This window comes from Xyrauchen texanus, chromosome 33 (genome assembly GCF_025860055.1).
Source record: "Xyrauchen texanus isolate HMW12.3.18 chromosome 33, RBS_HiC_50CHRs, whole genome shotgun sequence".
NCBI lineage: Eukaryota > Metazoa > Chordata > Actinopteri > Cypriniformes > Catostomidae > Xyrauchen > Xyrauchen texanus.
In genome coordinates this window covers 1,210,397-1,234,888 of record NC_068308.1, presented here as the reverse complement: position 1 = coordinate 1,234,888, position 24,492 = coordinate 1,210,397, and the positions used below count along the sequence as shown (strand labels likewise).

At 38.0% G+C, this 24,492-nt stretch overlaps 1 protein-coding gene across 2 annotated transcripts in view; it reads right to left on the bottom strand.

Moving 5' to 3' along the window:
* waplb (WAPL cohesin release factor b) overlaps positions 1–24,492 on the bottom strand; it is a 90,628-nt gene that overhangs the window by 2,821 nt on the left and 63,315 nt on the right. For both annotated transcript variants that reach the window (XM_052102775.1, XM_052102776.1), the window contains 13 exons: positions 21,314–21,475; positions 18,230–18,366; positions 18,006–18,117; positions 16,853–17,080; positions 15,921–16,032; positions 15,637–15,734; positions 14,517–14,593; positions 10,821–10,993; positions 7,108–7,223; positions 6,216–6,380; positions 4,790–4,997; positions 4,574–4,662; positions 2,067–2,162 (listed from right to left, as the gene is read on the bottom strand). In XM_052102775.1, the coding sequence (XP_051958735.1) occupies positions 2,067–2,162; positions 4,574–4,662; positions 4,790–4,997; positions 6,216–6,380; positions 7,108–7,223; positions 10,821–10,993; positions 14,517–14,593; positions 15,637–15,734; positions 15,921–16,032; positions 16,853–17,080; positions 18,006–18,117; positions 18,230–18,366; positions 21,314–21,475 (1,773 nt within the window). The remainder of the gene's footprint in view (positions 1–2,066; positions 2,163–4,573; positions 4,663–4,789; positions 4,998–6,215; positions 6,381–7,107; positions 7,224–10,820; positions 10,994–14,516; positions 14,594–15,636; positions 15,735–15,920; positions 16,033–16,852; positions 17,081–18,005; positions 18,118–18,229; positions 18,367–21,313; positions 21,476–24,492) is intronic.

The following is a 24,492-nucleotide window of genomic DNA, read 5'->3' as shown; positions in this document are numbered from 1 at the left end:
TAAAAACTTAGATCAGTCTAATTAAAGACCAAAATGTAAGACAGCACACCTCAGGCTAACCTTTCTTTACATTCAGCTGAGCCAGTGGGGGCTGAAAGGGGCGCGAGCTGAGACTTGGTTGACGACTTTGACTTCAAAAATGGTAACAAAATGTTGTGTTTTTAATTATTTGGGTTAAATCACTAAATGTGTTCATTAAAATACATTTTGAAGCACTGTAGTCCTCTAATAATCAAATATTCTCAGCGAATAAAAAATGTATTGAGCATCCACTGTCGGCCATTTTTTTAAGCAGTTCAGTGTCTTATTTTTCCCACAATGCAATGCAAATTAGACTGTCTTACTAAAGAAAACTGTGAGCTTCTTTTATGCAACAGGCTTTCTATGGCATCTTTAGCTAGTCAAACTACTTGTTAGATGCGGTCTTAAGTTAATGGCTGCTTATGCAACCGGCCCCTGGTCACCATTCACTTGCATTGTGAGGACCTACAGAGCTGAAATATTCTTCTAAAAATCTTCATTTGTGTTCAGTAGAAGAAAGAAAGTCACACACATCTGGGACGACATGAGGATTTTCATTTTTGGATGAATTATTAAGAGAATTATAAAATTATAAAATAAGAGCCTACTGAGATTAATTTTTTAACTTTAGAATCAGACTGTTGTGCTCAACAGAGTTTGAACAAATCACATTATTCAGCTTTTTAATGGTCATAACTGTAGACAGTTGTATGTGATGATATTTTTTTTGTTCATTATTTCCATAATACAAAGTTTTCTATTTGACTTGATTGCTTTTTTCAGCTGCAGTTCTATGAATTTGAATTGAACATCTGATACTGTTGTTAAATACCGGACACAATTCCTTCATTTCTATTGTGTGTTTGTTCAATCACTTGTTTCCTTATTCTTTATTTTATTACGGTTTACTTCAATAATTACTTGCATTTTTTTTTTTAATTAAAACTTGTTCATTTTCTCTCACTTTTATTTTGGTCATAATTTTTGTTATATTGTCAAAGATTCTCTTTACATTTGGTCAGTATTTCATTGTCATGTTTGCTTATTTTAGTCTGTTTTACTCTGAATAAGTAAGTTTTATTCAACAAAAAAAATATTTTTGTTGACAATGTGTAAAATGACAAAAACGTATCAAACTTGAATCAAATCAACATTTGGAAAAAAATGTATAACCTAGTAACAATTACTTTTTATAATTGAATTATAATATCTAATTCTAATTAAAGATATGTTTAATATGTAAGATTAAACAGAGAAAACTGTAGTGAAATAATAGATGAAATATACTGAGGTTTTGACAGTTTCTGATATTGAGTGTTTTTAAGACAAGGCTGTATTCTGACTAGCGCATGACTTAGTTCAAGTTCACCTGTTCATCGTCTTCATTGTCTGTGCACATGTAAGTTGTAATATGATGCTTATGTTGCAGGTATAGCTGATTTCTTTTGACATTTTCCTTTCTTTAGTAAGAAACGGTGTCAGTGCACTGTTAATATCTTGCCGTTTTCTTTTCACATTTTTGTCTTCATTTAAACAGATTATTGTTAAGATAAAAAAAAAACGTGTCAACAACATTTTCGTCAGTAATTTCAATGACAAGATTACCACTGATTGAGAAAGGCTACACAGTCCATTGGTTTCATTTATTTAGTTCATATTTAATAGTCTACAGACATATGGCATATATATATATAAAAATATATATAAATATACACACACACACACACACTTCTGCTCTACCTTCTGTAGTTCTCGATCTACAAATAAAACTTAGAGCGATCCTGCAGATATTGTTGTCTTTTGCATGATGATTTGCTCATGTTCCTTATTTTGTATGTGGTTTTGAATAAAATCATCTGCTAAATGTTTCATTTTAAATGTCAATAAATACTGAACTTAAAAGGAGTGTGTGTGATGCTGTAGTATTGAAATCGTTAACAAGAATTGTGTACTTTCTCTGCTATTGATATTGTGGTATCATGATAACCCTAACATCAGCCACTGGAAACCCTTATTCGTCGACCACAAATGTCTTGCGCACTTACTGTAAGGTTCATGAAATTCAAGAACTTCTTGAGCATTTCTGTCAAGACTGAAAAATCCCCTTTTGGCAGGTTTTCCCTCACAGTAGTCACATTCATCTAGAAGAGACACACAACATTAGAAACACATTTCTCCCTGGAGGTTACAGTAGACAGCATGAAGAGAGTCTGGAGATTTCTAACACAAGTCTCTGTTGATCAAAGCATCTCATTTCTGTCAGTGATCTCCAAGTGATTTCAACAATACATCCAAATCATCAAACATTTCAGTTTGCCTCCTTCCAAATGCTATGACACCTATAATGAGAATCGAAGCCACAAGCAGTAAGATGTCCAACTTTACTTACACTTCTGTCTTCCAAAAGAAAAGCCTAGTTGTGTCAAATCTCTTTGTTTTGCAAAAAACGCAATCAAAAGTGAGCTTCAAAGTAAACAAAGACAAATCCATTGCTGTGAAATAACGCGAGTATAAACGGCCATCTGTGTTTGTGTTTACTGGCTAGACAGATAAGACAGTGTCAGGCAGAAAGCAACAGTGTGCAGGAGAAAAGGAAAGGTCCATTACAACCAATTTTATAGCCCAATTAACTTCCTGAAAATAAAGCCATTAATACTGTCAAACTCATCTCGGGGGGGCTTTCTTCTGATACCCTGAAACTTTAAGACTGCAATTTAGACAAACAAAACTCAAAGACTGCAATGACAAAAGGAATGTTTGCCAGGGGTCAAGGTTTGACTGGTTCACCCCTGCAGGTAGATGCCGTAACTACACTATTAAAGGGGAGAAAGCATCTTCCTTCATTGGTGGCCATGTATTCTCTGTGAGCTGTTTAGTGTCACTATGTGGTTGAAGTGCTCGGGATGGTTGTTTACTGGTCAATTCAAGAGTCCTGCACCCCTTCTGACTTCTCTATGACCCCATTTCCACCTGGTATTACAATACATCTTGGGTGATTCTATCACATGTGGTCACGACACATCGCTGTTTATACCTGGTCACTTAATTGCATCTCCTGTGACCACTTGTGTTCGGATTTGGAGGGGAGGGCGTCTAATCTCTGACCCAAAGTATGAGCAATGTGTGCCTTAGCAAATACCACTAATGATGTCAGTGCATCTAGTAATGAACTGTTCCCTTAATTCCTACTTTAAACCAGTGGTTCTCAAAGTGTGGAGCACGGCCTGTAGGGGGGCGCGGAAGACTGGCCCGTTATCAAATCATTCATTTTATATAACTGGATGAGGATTTAAAAATACTTTTATAAAGACTGCGGAGGCTTATTTCCATTCACAATCCTTGCAATTATCAATGTTTATTAAAAATAACTATCTAGTGTAAACATTTCTCCAAGGAGAGTTAACACTTTCTGATAGTTAAATGCAGATGAATGGAGGATGCAGTTTTAAGCACCCCCTGGACGAAGAAAACTTTGTGTCTCATTAAATCCAAAAAAAATTTCTCAGTGAAAAGATGATTTGTTTTTTATTTTATCATTTTCAATTCAATTATTGGGGGGGGGGGCAGTACTTTGCTGCTTCTCGGATCACTGCAATCTCTACAGTTAAGCTAATAAAATAATTTCTCAAATCGATGTTTCATGTGCATTTATTTGGCAAGTAGTCTTGTAATAAGTTGGATAATGAGCAGTCAGACGGTCATTATTTACTAAATAATCAACAGATCTCTGACACAAACCGGAGGTGGAATTCAGCTCTTCAGAGATTTCTTCTCACATTATTACAGTGCAAATCAATATTTAATTCCCATGTGTTTATTATTTGGTTAGAAGCTGTGTAATAAGCGGGATAATATACAGTCAGCCAGTTGTTATGGCAAAATAAACCCCTTCAGGCGGATTTAAAAGTTCTCTGCTCAGCGTTGTGGTCCTGATCACCCTATCAGGGTTGGTTTTGTGATAACAACGGACTGACAGAACTTTATCCATTACTTATGCTTAATCATTTAGTCAAATTTGACCAATTTCATAACCGTTTAGAGACTCAAAAGAACAATTCACTGACAAATCTGACATTACTATGGCTCGTAAGCATGTTGTACTTTAAACAAGGGCAATCTCTAACCAAGGACACATTTTAAAGCAGAGGGAAAATACTAAAATATATATTCACTATGGATATTTCCCTGGAAAACATTATTTAAAAATTCCCAGATATTTCCAGGTTGTCCATGACCATGGGAAGACTTATTCTGCAACAATAAATTTCACAATTTCAAACAATTGTGCTACACTCTTGACACATAACATCCTCATGTTGCATGAGGTGCCCAGTTATAATCTTAGAAATAATATAAAAATGTATTAATTATTGGCGAACTGATCAAATAATAAGTCATAGTGATGTTAAAAGTTTTGATTGATATCACTTCCAGTTCATTCATCACAGGAAATGAAAGGTTTTGTTTAAGCAATTATCAACACCGCTGTATAAAAATCTTTGTGTTTATGAGATCACTCCTCACTAATATTTTGTCTGTGTGTGTTACTTACAGGGCTCCCCTGGCAGAGACAGCCCAAAAGCAGTGCAGTGTACGATGCCACAATACTGTCCTCCATGTGCTTGCCAGCATGCTGAAGAGCTGAAAAAAATGAAATAAAATTGGCAAATAAATCCAATAAAACATTTTTTTTTTTTTAAACATCACCGCAGGCAAAAGGTCACTGAATGAAACAGCGTAAAAGTGTATCAGCCTCAGGTCTCTCTACCTTTATTAAGATCTAGTTCTTCATCCTCCTCTTCTTCTTCTTTCTTCTTATCTTCTGTGCTGTTGTTTTCTGATGCCACCCACTGGATCTCCTCATTGGTCTCCTGCCACTCTCCACTTTGGTCCAACTTGGGTTTGGGTACATCATTGATGAAGTCATCAGTCTCCGCCTCTGCCAACACGGCCGCATGCTCACGTTGCAGGAAAAGCTTTATTTGCGTGCAAACAGAGAAACATATCATTAATCTCATAAGATTAACATCATATAGTCTAATATATGACATGGCATCATTTATTAGCAATCGCTTTGTATTTGTATTTATTCAAAACTGATCAACATCAGTATAAATCATATTCTACACTTTTGTAGCATTTCATTTTTTATTTTAATCCAAAAAACAAAAGCTGTCATTTAGCTTTACATTTTCATTTTCCACCATCTCTAATCCTTAAAAGTAAACAGAACCTTTAAGACCCCTTTTTGTAAATGCCATAAGATAGGATTGCCTAACCTAATCCCATATGAAATATGCAACAACACCATGAAGTTATACTGAATAGTGTTTTGAACAGGCATATGTTAACCCCTTAAACTCTGGCTCATTTTTGGGCTGCCGTATGCAATTTTTCACACATATATTTAAAAGCTCCCCATTCACACATACTGTAAACTAACTGTAAAACATTGGTCTCGCGTTTCAGAGAACCCCCCAAATAAAATAAAAAGACTCCAATTATTCATAAATAATATTTTATGTGTTTATAATCTTATGATAAACAGAATTGTTTTTTGGTTCTGTTCACTCTACCTCACTTTGAAAAGTCTCATTTTATTCCACTAGATGGCAAAAAAGAATGACGTATTATTTCTCTCTCACATTCCATCACAATATACAGATGTGAACTGTAGGTGATGCTCTAACGCATTTTAGCCCTCACAGATGTGCTCGTCCATAGACATTCAGACTAGTTTTCAGTTCAAGCACCCTCATTATTTCTTTGAATATCTCGGCCTCTGAGTGGACTACAAGCTCAATTAGGTGTCATTAGAAAGCTAAGATGTTTTCATCAATAGTAGATAACATATTTTCCTGATTTCTTTGTTTGGCATGATTTTCCTGCTGGATGGCGTATTTTGTTCTGGACATCTTTAAAGGAACAGTTAACCCTAAAAATGAAAATTCTGCCTAACAGCTCACTTTGTGTTCAACAGAGGCAAGAAAGTCATTCAAGTTTAGAACAGCATGATGTTATATTCATGTATTTAAATGTAATAACCCTCTTAAGTGAGAATCCCGGCTGGAAAAAGCCTAGTGGCTTTCCTTCAAACAACCCAGTAAGAACAGATCACAACAAATAGAAATGTACTTATGAAGAGCATGGTCATTAAATCAGTATTGACCTGTGTCTGTACAGCAGTCGTTTACCTTCACAAGAGCAGCGATGGCACTGGGAGAACCTTCAGTCTTCAGCTCGTCTTTATCAGACACACACATGGAGTCCCAGACTTCAGTTCCCTCCATCTGCAGCTCCACCAGACAGTGTCTGTTCCTCGCACTGTACTCCACCAGATTAATGAGCAGACCCAGACCCTACACACACACACACACACACACACACACACACACACACACACACACACACACACAATAACATACATTATCTAATTTAGACCAACAGTAACCATGACACTGACACCAACAGAGCTAAAAACCCAGTTTAGACATTAATCAACCACATAGTTCATTTGATTCAAATTAAAACAAGGCTCTGTGTGGGATGAATAAACATTCTGCAATTTGAAGTATATTAAAAAATAATAAAATAATATATATTGGGAAAAATCAATGTGATATAGTTGTCATTTGTATGAATCAAGTATTCATTTGTCTTGTAATAAACAGAGATTGTGTTGCGACTATTAAATATCTCGAGTCACTAACGACTCTACAAACTTTTTTTTTATAGTTACACTATTTATAAGACAAAGTTTGAGGGATACTAAAGATGTGGGGGATAACTAAAAAAAATGGATGAGTTATAGGGGGTGGAATGAGGTCCCAGGACACTCAAGACATGTGGCATGCGTTAAAGGGTTAAAATCAAATCAACTTCCAGAAACACAGCACTATAAGAAATAAAACAGATTTTACTTCTGTCGAAAATTTTGAGAAATATTTTCAGTCATAAAAACATGATTTGCACAATTGAACACCGCTGTGTGGGTTTCCCCAATTAAAATAACTTGAAAGCACTTGTAGTACTGGTCCTATTTGATGTATCGAGTGTATTCTAACATTAGCAGTGGTGTGTACTCACCAGGACTCTGATGTCAAACCTCTGCTCCTGCCGCAGGTACTGCGGGACCCTGAGCACACAGTTCAGAGCAGTGTTGAGGAACTCGTCCTGCTCGCCCGTCTTTGTGCTGCCCCATTCTAGACACAGATTAACAACATGCTCAGTCACTGCATATACAAGTTCCAAGATTCATTTAGGTATTGTCTCTGATTGTTGTTCTGTGAGCCATATGGCTGAGTAGTCCAGTGTTATGCTGAAGGTTTTGGGAGTGATGTTAGCGAGCAGCTAGCCAAAGCAGCACTGCTAACAGAAATTCAATCCACACAGTGAACAAAACCAAAGCAAAAAAGACTCTTCCTGACTTCAAGCCTTTCAGATGAAGCATTATTGTTTTATTCAGCATCTCAGATTCTTTTCTGTTTCAGAAACAAAGATGAAAGTGATTAAATCATAAAATAATCAAAAACTCGATCACCTTGACCCTAAAATTGAGTTTTGTTTCATTTATTTAGGCAGCAATAACAGCATTAACGGAACACAAACACATTTGAAAGGAGCACAGTGGAAATTATTAGGCAGCATTAATTTGTGTTTATTAGTCTTACAAATAATAGATCAAATAGTGTTTTATATTTTAAGGACAGAATAAGTGAAGTAACACTGTTGTCACCATTTTATGCAAGTACAAATTATGTGGGTTGTGTTGAATGTTCTAGAGATAATGGTTTATTTATATTTCAATTATTAGGGGGCCAAACTCAGTATACATAGTCCACAGGACATTTTGGGGTTGCAATTCTGTTAATGGGGTGCTACAATGAAAAAACTGTCATAACTCCGCATTCGTGTGATCAACAAAGTTCAAATTAAATATGCACCTTGATATGTGAATAGAATATGGTCCTGAAACTAAATATACACAAAAAGGGTCTTCTAGCTTCCGTGAAGCTGTACATCAAATTTCATGAGAATCGGCCACACGGTGGCACTATAAGCAAATTCAGGTTTTTGCTAACAAATCCAAAGCCAGATAACTAGAAGATTTTAGTTCAGTTTCTCCAAATCCTTCAGTGCCCGGAAATCATATGGTCTCACAGATTTTAATTTCCATAAGTAAACGTACCTAATGTATATTGTTTTTTAGAAACCTACGCTTTTAAACTCGTCCAAATTGTACAAAATTTGGTACACAGCATCTGCAGACCCTCCAGACAAAGTCATCAAATTGTTTTTTTAATTAGTTTTGATATTCGGAAGATATAAGCCAATAGCATTTGGATAATTGGTCTGTATCTTGTAAGCACAATTTTCAAACCTAACAAAACTTATCACATGGAAAGAGAACATTCTGAGGTCACATGCAAAATTTCATCAATTTGTGATGATAGGGGGCACTTTAACAGGCAGTTAGGGTTTGGGTTGAGGCCCAGCTATACTTAATTTTCCTATACTTCAGTTGATTTTCAAAGTAAACTTCTCAGACTGCGAGCAAATACGAAAGCATGCGAAACATGCACACTACAACTACTTGTGATACTCTTTTCGGCAATGTCAATTGCTGGCACATGCGCCTATGATGCGCACAGACAATGATCGCCTCCATGGGTAGAGAAAATCTTGGTGGCGCATGATCAGGCCACCAGCAACTCTGAAGTATACTCAGGCCTTCAGGGTTAGAGTAAGAATTAGGGTTACCAAAGGCTTACCTAACCCTCACACACAAAAAACTACACTGCATCCGGAAAGTATTTACAGCGCTACACTTTTCCACAATTTGTTATGTTACAGTCTTATTCCAAAATGGATTAAATTCATTATTTTCCTCAAAATACCCCATAATGACAACGTGAAAGAAGTTTGTTTGAAATCTTTGCAAATTTATAAAAAAAAAACAATAAAAAACGAAAAAAAAAAAAAAAAAACCACACACATGTATTCACAGCCTTTGCTGAATACTTTGTTGAAGCATCTTTGGCACCAATTACAGCCTCAAGTCTTTTTGTGTATGATACTACAAGCTTAGCACACCTATTTTTGGGCAGTTTCTCCCATTCTTCTTTGCAGGACCTCTCAAGCTCCATCAGGTTGGATGGGGAGCATTGGTGCACAGCCATTTTCAGATCTCTCCAGAGATGTTCAGTCAGGTTCAAGTCTGGGCTCTGGCTGGGCCACTCAAGGACATTCACAGAGTTGTCCCATAGCCACTCCTTTGTTATCTTGACTGTGTGCTTAGGGTCATTGTCCTGTTGGAAGATGAACCTTCGCCCCAGTCTGAGGTCTAGAGCGCTCTGGAGCAGGTTTTCATCAAGGATGTACATTTCTGCATTCATTCATCTTTCGCTCGATCCTGACTAGTCTCCCAGTTCCTGCTGCTGAAAAACATCCCCACAGCATGATGCTGCCACCACCATGCTTCACTGTAGGGATGGTATTGGCCAGGTGATGAGCGGTGCCTGGTTTCCTCCAGACATGACGCTTGCCATTCAGGCCAAGAGTTCAATCTTTTTTTCATCAGACCAGTGAATTTTGTTTCTCATGATCTGAGAGTCCTTCAGGTGCCTTTTGGAAAACTCCAGGATGGCTGTCATGTGCCTTTTACTGAGGAGTGGCTTCCGTCTGGCCACTCTACCATACAGGCCTGATTGGTGGAGTGCTGCAGAGATGGTTGCTCTTCTGGAAGGTTTTCCTCTCTCCACAGAGAAACGCTGGAGCTCTGTCAGAGTGACCATCGGGTTCTTGGTCACCTCCCTGACTAAGGCCCTTCTCCCCGATTGCTCAGTTTGGCCGGGCGGCCAGCTCTAGGAAGAGTCCTGGTGCTTCCAAACTTCTTCCATTTACGGATGGAGGCCACTGTGCTCATTGGGACCTTCAATGCTGAGATACATTTTCTGTACCCTTCCCCAGATCTGTGCCTCGATACAATCCTGTCTCGGAGGTCTACAGACAATTCTTTGGACTTCATGGCTTGGTTTGTGCTCTCACATGGACTGTTAACTATGAGACCTTATATAGACAGGTGTGTGCCTTTCCAAATCATGTCCAATCAACTGAATTTACCACAGGTGGACTCCAATCAAGTTGTTTTTTTATTTTATTTTTAATAAATTTGCAAATATTTCAAACAAACTTCTTTCATGTTGTCATTATGGGCTATTGTTTGTAGAATTTTGAGGAAAATAATGAATTTAATCAATTTTGGAATAAGGCTGTATCATAACAAAATGTGGAAAAAGTGAAACGCTGTGAATACTTTCCAGATGCACTGTATATCAATGGCATCTACAGGATCTTTTATGTCAAATCGGATAACTTTGGTAATCTTTCCATATGTACTTGGCCACCAATGATTGCCGCTTGTGGCTATTTATATTATTATGTTTATATTTAGAGTTGTCTTTAGATCTTAATTTGTATTAGTCATTTTCCACCTGTTGTTGTAGATGGATCCTTGGTATGATGGCTGGTGGAGGAAGTTGGAAAAAGTAAATGTTTGGATTTGGTGAGGTGTTTACATACGATTTTTGACTACTTCATTATTAGTTGCTTTTTGTTTCATTTAAGGTGCAATTTGAATTTTTAAATGTTTTAATAAATAATTGTGTTCATAAATGAGTTCAAATCCAGGGTGTGCTAAGTGACTCCAGACAGGCTTCCAAAGCAACCAAAATATTGATTGTACATCGCCCAGCCCTTTTACACATCTCTAGTTTGGTGTAATATTCAAGTGTACTGACCGTTGTCATGTGTGAGGTTTAGCAGGACTCCGATGATTGCTCTCATACAATCTTCTACAGCTTTCCCCACATTACTGTTGCTGCAGTATGGCAGTGGCGTTCCTGATGAACACAGACCTCTGTTTACTTCACGACTGTACCTCTGAATCATCTCTTCACAGTGACGCAACGCCCTGAAACACACACACACACACACACACACACACACACACACACACACACACACACACACACACACACACACACACACACACACACACACACACTAAACATGCTGCTTCAACTACAGTTAGACATATTAAATGTCTAGTTTATTCAAAGAAATGAGTAGTATCAACACAATAAATTTAATATTCTGTCATTCTGCCACCAAAACATGGCTTTCAAAAGACAGTGAGATTGGTCTTTCTTCTATGGATTTCAAAAAAGTATTTTTAGGGCCAAACTGCTTTTCCATACAATGAAAGATACTGTCAAGCTCGGAAAAGCCCACGTGACTCTATAGTCAGTCTTACCAAAAATGACGTGGTAATTTACTGAAAATCTTTAGGGTGGGAAGGATACAGCAGTATTTTCATTTTTGGATGAAAACTATCCTAGAGTAGAAAACCCACAAACATAACGATGCTTGATAAAGGTAGGGTGCAGGGCATTATAGTGCTAATACAAATGCAGATTTTAGTTTAATTTAATGTGAACCCCTGGCACAGTGATGTCTAAATCAATCAGCAATTTAACAATGTGTTTTGAGTAGCTCTCAAGATGGGAAACATTCTGTAGATTACAGCTACAGTGAGAAGTGCACAGCTTCTAACTGATCACTGAAGACAGTGTATGTAGTAAATAGTGTAATCTAAAAGGTTACTTTACCGATTACAATTTCAGTTTTATGAAATCAGTACCGGATTACATTCCAGAAGTAATCAATCCAACACTGTCAACATTGAATAAGTAACAAAGTAAATTCTAAACATGTACACAATTCAAACATGAAGAATCATGTAGAGTGATCTAGCTTAATATTTAGGATTGTTTGTTATCTCTACAATGGTTCCACAAGTATCAATCATAACGTAAAATAAATAATGTTGTAATATTTATTCGCTCATTTGAGTAAATTTCGCTGGTACATATAATAAGTAAATTTTACTTTTCGGAGCTGGTTATCCCAGCATGCACTGTGCTTTTATTAGAGTGCATTGTTTCACTGTTTGACAGTTTTATTTTTATTTATTTACATTTGATAACATGTTTTGGGAAGTCTGAAGTTCATTTCTACTCCAAATTACCTGTTTATTGTCAAGAAATTATCCATTCATTGTTAACATTATCTAGTGTTATACAATGAATGGATAGAGGTTAGTGTGTGGCGCTGTTTCTGGTTTCTCACACCAATAATGAAAGGTGATGTCGTCCCACAGACAACACAGCATACACCGATGAGCCAAAATATTATGACCACTCACAGATGAAGCAAATAACTTTGATCAACTCCTAACAAGGCCATACGTCAAGGTCTGGGTAGATTAGATGGTAAGCGAACAATCAGTTCTCATAGTCAATGTGTTGAATGCAGGAGAAATGAGCAGGAGTAAAAACCTGAGTGACTTTGAAAAGGGCCAAATTGTTATGGCCAGATGACTGGGTCAGAGCATCTCTGAAATGGCAAGGCTTGTGGGGTTCTCCCTGTCAGCAGTGATGAGTACCTACCGACAGTTGTCCAAGGAACAAACCACAAACCGACAACAGGGTGTGGGCATCCAAAGCTCATCGATGCAAAGGGCAACGAAGGCTATTCCATCTGGTCTAAACTGACAGAAGGTCTACTGTGGCACAAGTCACAGAAAATTGTAACGATGGTTACGGTAGGAATGTGTCAACACAGTGCATCGCACCCTGTTGCGTATGGGGCTGCATAGCCGCAGACCAGTAAGAGTGCCCATGATGACCCCTGTCCACTGTTGAAAGCACCTAAAATGGGCACATGAGCATCAGAACTGGACCTTGGAGCAGTGGAAGAACATAACCTGGTCCGATGAATCCGGTTTTCTTTTACATCAAGTGGACATCAAGTGATGGCACCAGAATGCACTGTGGGAAGATAACAAGCCAGAGGATGGAGTGTGATGCTCTGGGCAAACGTCTGCTTGGAAACCCTGGGTCCGGCAATTCATGCAGACGTCAATTTGACCACCTACATAAACATAGTTGCAGACCAGGTACACCCCTTCATGGCAATGGTATTCCCTGATGGCATTGGCCTCTTTCATTAGGATAATGCATCCTGCCACACTGCACACATTATTAGAGAATGGTTTGAGGAACATGATGAAGAGTTCAAGGTGTTGCCCTGGCCTCCAAATTCCCCAGATCTCAATCCGATTGAGCATGGCAACTCCACCGCGCAACTTACAGGACTTAAAGTATCTGCTGCTAATGTCTTGGTGCTAGATACCACAGGACGCCTTAAAAGGTCTTGCAGAGTCCATGCATTGGCATGTCAACGTGGTTTTGGTGGCACACGGAGGACCAACAGCATATTAGGCAGGTGGTTATAATGATTTGGCTCATCACTGTACATTAAGCCTTTCACATGTGTGAAAGTCACAAATGTGAAAAAAATGTATATTAAGTTTATTACTTATAAAGGCACTAATTTTATTTTATTTTTTTATGAAATGACGTCCCTATTACCTGTCAAAAATCACTGAAACAAATGCCAAGAAAAATTACAGCTGTCACTGTAACAGCCTTAAGCTCAGTAAACAGTGAGGAAAAAGATGTTTGCAGCCCATAACATGATCGTTTGTTTAGCCGCCATCAGACTTTCTGCCTGTCAATCATTGAGCACATTCACAGGGCAGCCCATATATGCTAGTACAAATTCTGATATGGTCTTGCTCCTGTGAAACGCTCATTGAGATAATTAAAAATGACAATTCATGACCTTTTACTTTGGAATTAATTTTAAAGTAACCCAGCTAACATGTATTAATCATGCTTTCACAGCGTTAAAGTAGACCTATGGTTAACAGTAATGTTTTTTTGCCTTCAAACTAAATATGAGGGCAACTAATAACACTGCATGATAGGTATTAGCTACTTTTGCATTCGTTTTCACACCGTCACTTGCCTGAGATAGCTACAGCGCAATCAGCTTCATACAAATGCCTCTAATGCACTTAGCATTATGAGATGTCATTAGTGTGTGAGATGGAAGCGGATGTAGAGATTCATGGGTTCATATATTAGTGGGGTCATTATTAAAGCAGCCTGCCATTCTCTCTAATTAAATTAGAGGCAGCTGAACCTTGCTGAGACGGCATTGTTGACTCATTGAAATCCCCCCTCATGGTACTGAACTCGTATGTCTACTTCACAGTGCACTCTGAAGGGTTTGACCCCGTCTAGAGTGCTGGGACATCAGCTCTGAATTACATTAACAGCGGAAGAGAAGACAGACTGCCTCAGACACACAAGATAAGCTACATTTACCAAAATGGATAATTAAAGGTGTTCGACACTCTCTGCCATTTCATTTGGAAACCGAATTTGTAAATTTTCTGAACCTGCACCCTGCCTGAACACACGCCTCCAGCGGCTCAAGTCACAAGAACATTACAAGTCTACAGATGCATTACTGTAAAACTGCAGCTAGACTACTTAACAACTGGGCTTATTTTTTTTTATTCTTACTTTGCTGATGACACTATGAGTTGGGAGTCCTTGTAGGCGATCAAGTAGCCCTGGTTTTCTGGATTGTGAACGGATACCTGAATCAAAATATTGCATATAAAAAAAACAAGTTGAAAAAGCTAAGAAATAATTTCACAATGAAACAATTAACTCTAGACAACTACCCTTTATAAAGTTGGCCCAACAGAGATACGCTAGGTTTGAGTCTAAATGAAATAAAACAATTAAATGTAAACACAATGCTTAAAACAGCATTATGAAAATCCCAGCAGAGGTGAAATTCAGTTGATTTATTTTGCGGTGACCAAATATGCAACTTTTTGTTGAAATAAGGGTTGTGAAAAACTTCCACAAAAACTGACACTTTTTCAAATGATCTGGCACAGATGCCCAATGAATGAATTAATAATAATATATGTGTTAATTGAAAAAGTATACATAGGGCAAAACATTGTAGATAAATATAAGTGCAATGCACAAGATCTGCAAAGCTCAACTAAAATAGCAAAAACATAAATACATTTAGCTTAACATAATAAAAACTGCTAATAAAAAGCTATTATATTAAATATATTTAAAGAAGAAAATATCATTAGATATATAACAATTGGATGATATAATTTCTTTCTTTGTACAATTCAATAATATCACATATTTAATTAGGGTGACATTCCCGTATAAATATAAACCATGATTGTACTACAGTAACAGTGGTTTAACCTTAGTATCTGTAGTAAAACCATAGTACCCAAAAAATGACTCATGGTTCATACAGTCATGGTTACTACAATGATACTATAGTAAAACCATGGTTAATTTAGGTAATTGTTAAAGGAATAGGGTTCTTCAAATAAAAGTCCTTTTATGGCTGTGCTTTTAAGGCTCAAATCATTTATGTGAACTAGTTAATTTACATGAACCATCTCAAAGAACTGACTCACTAAAATTAATCTGAGTACCCAACGCAAAATATAAGGAATAGGTTATTTTAAACAGTTCATTTACATAAACTGTCAATGGCTCAGTTAATCATTGATTTGCCTTATTGCTTAAATAAAACCCTTATACTCCACCTGATCAAAGAATCATAACTCAGAAGTGTGGAAAAAAGGAAACTTACACTCTCTAGTACACGCAGACATCTCTCAGCTCCCCATAACGACGCCACTAGATTCTCCTTATCATCCTCTTGACTCAGATTCTCCACACACTCTTTCACTGCAAGGAAACACACACATCTAGCACTCGTAAAAGGCATTTTATACTAAAAGTATCTCGAATGTTCTAAAAACGCAGACAAGAAGTACTCATCACTTAATATAATTATCTAACAATCCTCCTGCTCTTTAAGAGCAAATAGCATAGTAAACAGAACTCCAACTCTCCGCAAGCTTCTTTATGTACCTTTATCTACAATGTGATCCAGGCCTCCCAGAAGCCTGAGTTCTTCTTTAAACCAGTCACCCGCTCTCTTCGACGTCAGTGATAACAACGTCTCCATGGCTAAATGTCCCGTCTGAGAAACCGTTAAAAAGACATTACCAATATCAATGATTCAGGAACCAGATTTTACACTGGATGTAAAGTGGTGATACAGTTTCTAAAAAAGTCAAAGAAAATGTTCTTAAATCAAACATGGAAATGTATTATTATAAATTTTGATTTGAATATTGACTTGTGATAATCTTGGAATCACCAGTAAAAATGGCTTGAAAATGATTAACCAATATCTAATGGTTAATACCATATGTCATAGTTCTCCAGCACAAGTGTGTCATGAGAATACATTCTGGCTTCAAGCTTTTATTGCAAATGAATACAAAGTTTGCAATGTTGTCTGGAGTGAGTCTGAATTCTCTCATGGTTGCTAACTCTTCTCTCATTCAGCAAACTAGGTGACAGTCACTATGTAGTGAATAGTGAACAAGTGGACGAGTAAGTGGTTTTAGGCACAATATATTTATGAATGTGTAAAATGTCTCATGTGCCTTGTGATTTCAGCACTGTGGTGAGATTCCATGATAGACATCAGCTCTTTCCACACTCACAGCTACTCAATTATTGTATGAGAAAAGTCTCTTGGTGTTGAACTTGTCATTACAGTAGCAATCGATGTACCTACACCAGATATGGACTATTCTGCCTGAAAGATTTATCAGTTTTCATCACTTGCAGAATATCAGATGTGTGTGCAGTGTTGAACAAGGCCACAAAGGAAAAAAATGCAAAAGTGCATTTCAAAACCTGCTGCACTGGAGAGGTTGTGGGTATAAACGAACAGCTCTGCTGCAATGGAGGAAGATACACGGCTGAATAAACAAGTAAGAGAAGTTTACCGTGATGTTCTCCAAGTCCAGATGCTTATTGTGAACCGTCTCACAGAGTTTGCGAATCTTTTCTTTCACTTTGTTCATCTCTTTCGCTGTCAGCTGATCAGCTGTGTATTTGTCCTGTTCTAACTCCAGTAACCGGATCATTAGATCAAGACTGGCTCGATCCAGGTCCATGTTCAAGCGGTCTCTGCTGAGAATGTACATCAGAGAGGCTGTACACAGAGCTAGATTCTGGGTCACAAACAGAAAAGAAAAACACCAGCTGAAGACATTTGGGAGGTCCACACCTAAGTGCATGATGATTTATTTTTTAAATCAACATCAAGGTGTCAGGTTAAAATGCATATGAGGTCATTTCTTCAACATTTAGCACTGTGGATTTCTGGAAATGTTTTTTTATTTTGTATTTATTAATCCACTTAAAGTTGAAGAAATATCCATGAATATAACGTAAAGTGTACATCTTAGTAGGGCTGGTCCATTTATCTCAATTCCTCAATTTATCAAAATTCACGGACTATTCACGATTCATTTTTTTCCCCCAACATGATTAAATGTGTATGTTTATTTGAATGAAAATCAAAATGGTTACAGAAATCAAAGTTCTTTTCATTATAGGAAACAAAGGTGTCCATGAAGTATTTCCCCCATTTATTTTCTGCATAGAGATTTAAAAAATATTTAATAAAGAGTTTGACACGTAAATCGATCTGAATATGTGATACATAATGCTTTGTGGGAGATCATAATAGCTGCTGAGCTCCTTTTTAAATCATGAAAAACTATTGCTTGCATAATATCAACTACTCTGATTGGTGGATCTCTCTTCAGTATTATGGGTAGTGTAGTTCTTTATCAGGAAGCTATTAAACATGATTATTTTAATTTATATATATATATATATATATATATATATATATATATATATATATATATATATATATATATATATATATATATGTATGAAGTAGAAATCACACTGACTTTTGGCTTTTAAAGAAGCACATATAATCACGGAACATATCCCGGAGCTCACGGTAAGTTTGTCCTGAAAGCATTATAAAAATATATAAAAATCAATCTCTGATGGAGAAAATGAATGGGATTTTTACTTCTGGAACCAGACTGTTAAAAAGGGAATTAGGCCGGGTCTTACCGTGTGTTGAGGTGCATCACTGAGAGTTTTAAAGACATTAGCCACTTTCCCAGCAGCCCTCAAGTGCATCCTGAAACTGGGCATGGCACACCGCGTGGCCAAACTAATAACACTGCACACAAAGACACAAACATGCTTTAGTGCAAAAACACTCCAAGTACAGCAAACAATTAAACAAATTTAAGATGAACCACGTTGAATACATTGAGAGGATATTACAGTACCTAAGGCAGCGTGTGTTGAGGGGTTGACCAGTCTTCAGACCAGTGGCAAGATACTCAAAGTCGTCAGTGAACTCCTGATTCTCCCCGAACTCCACCACATCATTGAAGTGCTTCACATGCTGGACAACAGTATATAACTGCAGAGCAAGAGAAAGAAATAGTGCTGTCGATTATCCTTACGCATTAGACGCAGACTGAATCTGCCACTTAAACGGAGCAGACTGTTAAATTAAAGGCATTGAGAATTTGAAGAGAACATCCAGAAAATGAGATGTATTTTATCACAAAGAAAAGGTCTAAAACTACATCATCTTGTCTTTTGGGGTTGCCAAGCAACTGTAGCACTCAAGGCCTATTTACAGAATGTCTAAACAGGAATATCCACATAAAGTGTCGACTTTAAAATCTTGCCTTGAAGACTGCGCACCAATTTGGCTGCTTCTTGCTTGTATTGCGGTGACAGATTTAACAGTGAGCCAACGCAGATGAGACTTGAGATGGCGGAGGGGAAGATTTTCAATGAATAATGGATTGAATTTCAGCCTGTTACTCACACAAAGTAATAAGATGGTGTCTGAAGACTTTTTGGAACTTGACATTGTAAATCACAATCCAAAACTGCTACACAATAAGGTTGTATTTGTTAACATTAGGTATCATGAACTACTAGTGAACAATATTTTTAAATGGCATTTATTAATCTTGGTTAATGTTCATTTATAAAAACAGCTATTCATTGCTGGTAAGCATGCTAGTTCATAATGTATTTACATAAGTTTCAACACAAAATAAATGCTGAAAATAACATTAAAAAAAGATTAATAAAGTATTGCTCATGTAAAATAATAAAGTAATATTAATGAATTTAACCTTATTGTAAAGTGTTTTTTAAAACATGAGTGTGAGTAAAAGATTTGTAATTATTTGGAGAACTATTTTTTTTATTAAAATTAAAAAAAGAAAAAACATGAATGACTTGAGTGCAAAAGTTTTTCAGAGCCCAACTCAGAAGGCAGAGAGTTGTAAAACATGATCACACCATAAAACAACAGTGCTTTCTGGACACTATCAATAGGTCTTTGTGTATTACTTTATTTAAAACAGTCCTAATGATCATGCCAGAGTTTCCAGTGTGCTGCCATTCAAAAACAGCTGCACTACATTTGTCTGCATATTAAGATAAAGCTTTATGCCGTTATTACTGGTTCTGTGCCATTGACTTCCAAATTTAATAGGCTCCAGCATGGCTCTTTAGAATAGAGTTGCCAAATATTCAAATGTGTAGTGCATAACAAATGTCTCATCTCAGCAGTAAAGCCATTCCCAATCCGAATGTTTCTTCATTTGTACCACACAACACATACGTGCCTCAAACATTTTCAGTCTGATATGCTGAAATTGAATTCATCAAACTTCCAAAAACATTGTTGCTTCTTAATTTACCAAAAGTTATAATACTTTCTCCAAGGTTAATGTGCGAGACAACTGTATGCCTGCCATTTATAGGTGGATTTGCTGAAGCGTTCAAACACTGTGGCTCTATGGTGCTTTCAAAACATTGATCTGTTTGTATGAGCATCATGACCAGCCCAACACAGCGTCGTTGACAGTCTTCATTTGTCTGTCCAGGTATTCATGACAAAATGCGTAATGGAATATTTGAAAGAATAAGTGGAATTAAAAACTCGTCACATGTGGGTTGGCGGGTTCTTGCAGCCAAATAGCACCGGCACATTTTATTTTGTGTTGGCTTGATTAACGGGACAATCTAAAAGGGTTAACGTGACCTAATGTACGATTACAATGTCTAGAGAAAACAACTTGCTATCCTTTAAAGAACATTTTCATTATCCCTTGTTTGTCTTCCTGATTGTTGTAGTAGCTATATTAAGCCACAAAAGATTTGATCATTTGAAGTGTTTAACCTATACTGTCATTTTGTATTGTGTCACAGATTTTCTCACCATCATTTAGCTCTCTCTGTCCTCCAGAACTAGCACTGATATAATGCAATGTCATTTTGTGATGTAAATGTACTTAGTGTACACAGAAATCACAATGGTGAGAAACATTTATCATAGGGGTGTCGATATAATCAAACACTATATTGTATGGATACTTTAGCAAAATGGACATTATAACTGAAATATACCCAAATGAATGAGAATTGAAAGCTTGTGAATCAGAACCGAATCATGACACTGTGAGGTGGCCACCTATACTCAGCCCTAATTTATCATATTTTCAAATGTTTTATTCCTGAAAAATTGCAGCAATTTTAATGAACCTTTTTTTTTTTTTTTTGCTCAAATGCAAAAGAAAAAGTGTGCAAATTGTCAATGATCTTTCCCCACTACGGTCAAGTACAGTATTAGTAGTACTGTGTTCAGGTCCTTTTCTCTTGATTTGCTTTCCATTCTAATCTGCAATTTCTAACATTGACAAATGTGAAAATGATTCAAACGCAACAAATACTTAAACGTTTTCAACTGTTTGGGTGTGAGATGCTTAAATACCAGAAAAACTGAGTTCTGTATAGATTTATTATAGAACACAGTTCTGTTCTCTTAAATGCGGATGATCCCACATTATATGGCTGGTTAGAAGCCCTAGTCTTTTGTAGCAAGCATGCGCACAACAGCGAGACCACTTGTGGTCTAGCATGCATGCTGGACGAAGCAGAGTTACAATAGCATTATCTAGTTGGACTTCGCAAAAATCGGACTAGTACAATTTCAGCCACACTAAAGCGTTTACATGACACTTAAAAAAGACGAATTATTGTTTTATTAAGACTGAAAACAAATTTTATACTGCACATAAAAGTACTCACCGACTCAAACTTTGTCATGGGACTATTTGTTTGTTTGAAGAATGGCAGAAAGTGTTTGGGAAACATGTATTCAGATTGTAATAAGGAAGTATTCCATTCTAAATATAGCCATTAGTTTTGCAATTCTGTTTGAAGCTCCTAGTGGCACAGAAGTAACACACTTCGCTTTTAAATCTGTGTAGTGAGGAAGATATTTTGATGTGATGTCATGCAGCAAGTTTCTGCACCAAATGTGAAGGGTTTGCACTCACCTCCTTGTGTTCTTTCCTACATTTGAGCGCTGTGACCATGTCCTGGTAAGGCTCTGTGGGGATAGTGACAGACTTGATGACTTTGGGAGGAGGGGCCGGAGCTTTGAACACACCATCATCCTTGTGTGAGTTTGACTCTTTATTGTCTCCTGATGAAGCGGCCTGTGCAAAAACAACCACTCAGAAATACAGCAGAACAACATGTTTGGAAACACTGCAGTGCTGTGATTCACAGGAGCTGCCAATAAGCAACCCACTGCTGCTTATATAACATGTGACTAAAGATAGGGCGAAAGACCATTATAGACTGCTCACAGAACAGAATAAATAGCCAACAGCAATCCTGCTAAATAAAACCAACAAATCACGCTCCAAAGATGGCCAAGTTCCACACACTTTGAAAATGAATAACAAAATATTTTTAACATTCTAATTTCCTTTTATTATTAAGAATTAGAATTGTGCAAACGGAGGTGCTGATCGAATGAGAATGCTCACAAACGGGAGTTCCGGTGTAGGAAATGACAGAGTGAGTCGCGTTTCTGCCCTGCTCCCAACCTCTACGTTCAAAACTTTTCTTACAGTCCAACAAAAGTTTTAAAAACGATCCCCAACATTTAAGTATATTCGACAGTGCATCGCTGCTTGAGAGAATGACCAGTAGATCGAAAGGAGAAAACGACTCTCTGAACACCGTGCTACCCGCGCTAGCAGATATGCTAGCCAAACACGAGGTCTCTCTTATGACTAAGTTCCAGGCGGAATTCAACACCGCGTTCTCCAAACTCGAGGAGCGGGTTGATAAATTTCAGAATACCTTACTCGACCACCAACAGCATCTCTCGTCCTTGGAGACATTTGCAGATTCCTCGAGTCAAGACATGACGGCCATGGAAGCAGAGCTGGCCGCAATATCTGAAGCGAACGCCAAGCTACAGACTAAGCTCGTTGACCTGGAAGGCCGTTCTAGAAGAAACAACATAAGGATAGTGGGCCTTCCAGAGAACATAGAAGGCGCTCATCCTACGGCTTTTTTCTCTCAGGTCTTGGCGGAGGTTTTCGGCGATCAAATATTGAACTCTACCCCTGAACTTGACCGAGCCCACCACACCCTAGCTCCAAAGCCGGGGCCTGGCGGCAAAGCCCGGCCCGTTATCATTCGCTTCCTTAAGTTTCAAGAGCGGGAGTCGGTTGTGCATGAAGCTCGACGTCTACGGGGCAAACTAAGCTACAGGGGCTCTCAGATCCACATCTTCGAGGATTACTCCCCGGAAATGATGAATACCGTACCGTGATGAAGCAACTATACGACCTGGGCCTTAAACCGACTCTCCTTTTCCCTGCCAGGCTGTTCATCAGACCCGAAGCCGGGCCACGACGCCACCTCTCATCCTTGAAAGCTGCTCAGGTTTTCATCGCTTCTCAACGTCAAAGCAGCTCGGGACCCACGGAGGAGGGATGACGTAACTTGCTTGGCTTTGTGACGGCGGAGCCAGACCTGCATGACTGGTGGTTTGCTGCCAGCTCTGCTCCCTTTCCAAGGGCTACTGTAAATTGAGGCCCCCCGGCTGTGGTCCACTATTAACTACTGGATGGCTAGGACAGGATAACCCCCTTGCTTTATTGTTTGCTGAGCTGGTAAGACTGCTCCTGGACTTATAGCTATAAATAGCTAATGCTACTACATACTTTCTGTACCAAGGATATCCCCAAGTAAGTTTAGCTTCACTTCTGATTATCTGTGCACTGTGTTTCGCACTTTAATGACTCCACTGGCCCGGTCGGTAGATCTTGCGTTCAGCGAGTACACTTGTTTTGAATATTTAGCTGGGATCTGCCTGCTGTGGACCAGTGCATAGTGTTGCGATGTAGGCTACCTCAGCTATGCTTCTGGGATGTGTGTATGCCGTATATGTATGTGTTACTCTATATGTGGGCGCGCGCGCGCACGACCGTATCTGTATGGTGATGTATACACGCGCGTCATCCTTTTGCAGCCTATTAATGGTGTGTGTGTGTGTGTGTGTGTGTGTGTGTGTGTGTGTGTGTGTGTGTGTGTGTGTGTGTGTGTGTGTGTGTGTATATATATATATATACCCATTTATTTATTTTATTTTACTGTCATTGTTTGGGTGCGATTTTACGGTTGATGTTAGCATTTTTGTTCGGCTGCATTGATATATAACTTTATATGTGCGCACGCGTGACCGTGTATGTATGGTGATACGAGTATGCACGCGCTACATCCTTTTGGAGCTTATTGTTGTGTGTGTGGGTATGTGTATATGTATGTGTATGTACGTGTGCATATGTGTATATATATATATATATATATATATATATATATATATATATATATATATATATATATATATATATATATATTAATCTAGAGCTCCTTTATTCACTTTTATTCACCTGTTTACTTATTTCCTTTTACTGTCAATGTTTATGCATGACTTTATGGCTGATGTTAGCATTTTTGTTAGGCTGCGTTGGCAGACACTGGAGAAAGATGCTGTCCGAACGACGGGTTGTTTCGGTTTGTTTTGGTACTGTTCTGACATTGGACTATATTGCTGTTTGTGGGAATTAAGGGCACTAGGAATTCCCGCGGAAGTGTATGAGACACACCGCTGTGCAATGGACACTGAAAATATTGTTTGTTATTGGGGTCTTCCAGGACAGAGGCGTGTGCGTGTGTGTGGTTGTCATCTGTTGTGTTTGTTTTTTTTTTGTTTTTGTTTTTCTCTCCTCCACTCCCAGTCCCTGCTTCGCCTACTCAATGAATATCAATAAGGTATGTCAGACATGAACAATATAATTAGATTCATCTCATGGAATGTGCGGGGGGTGGGTGGCCCCACTAAGAGTGATAAGATAATGACCAACTTGCAACAGCTCAAAGGTGATGTGTTTTTTATTCAGGAGACCCACCTGCGCAACAGGGAGGTAACACGACTAAAAAGGGGTTGGGTGGATCATGTTTTTCATTCCAGATTTAATGAAAGGGCCAGAGGCGCCGCCATTATGATTCGTAAAAACGTCATGTTTGAACCAGGTAAAGTCGTATCAGATCTCAATGGTCGCTTTGTTATCGTCTCTGGCAAATTACAAAATACACCCGTCATCTTGGCCAGTGTCTACGGTCCTAACTGGGATGATTGTTCATTCATATC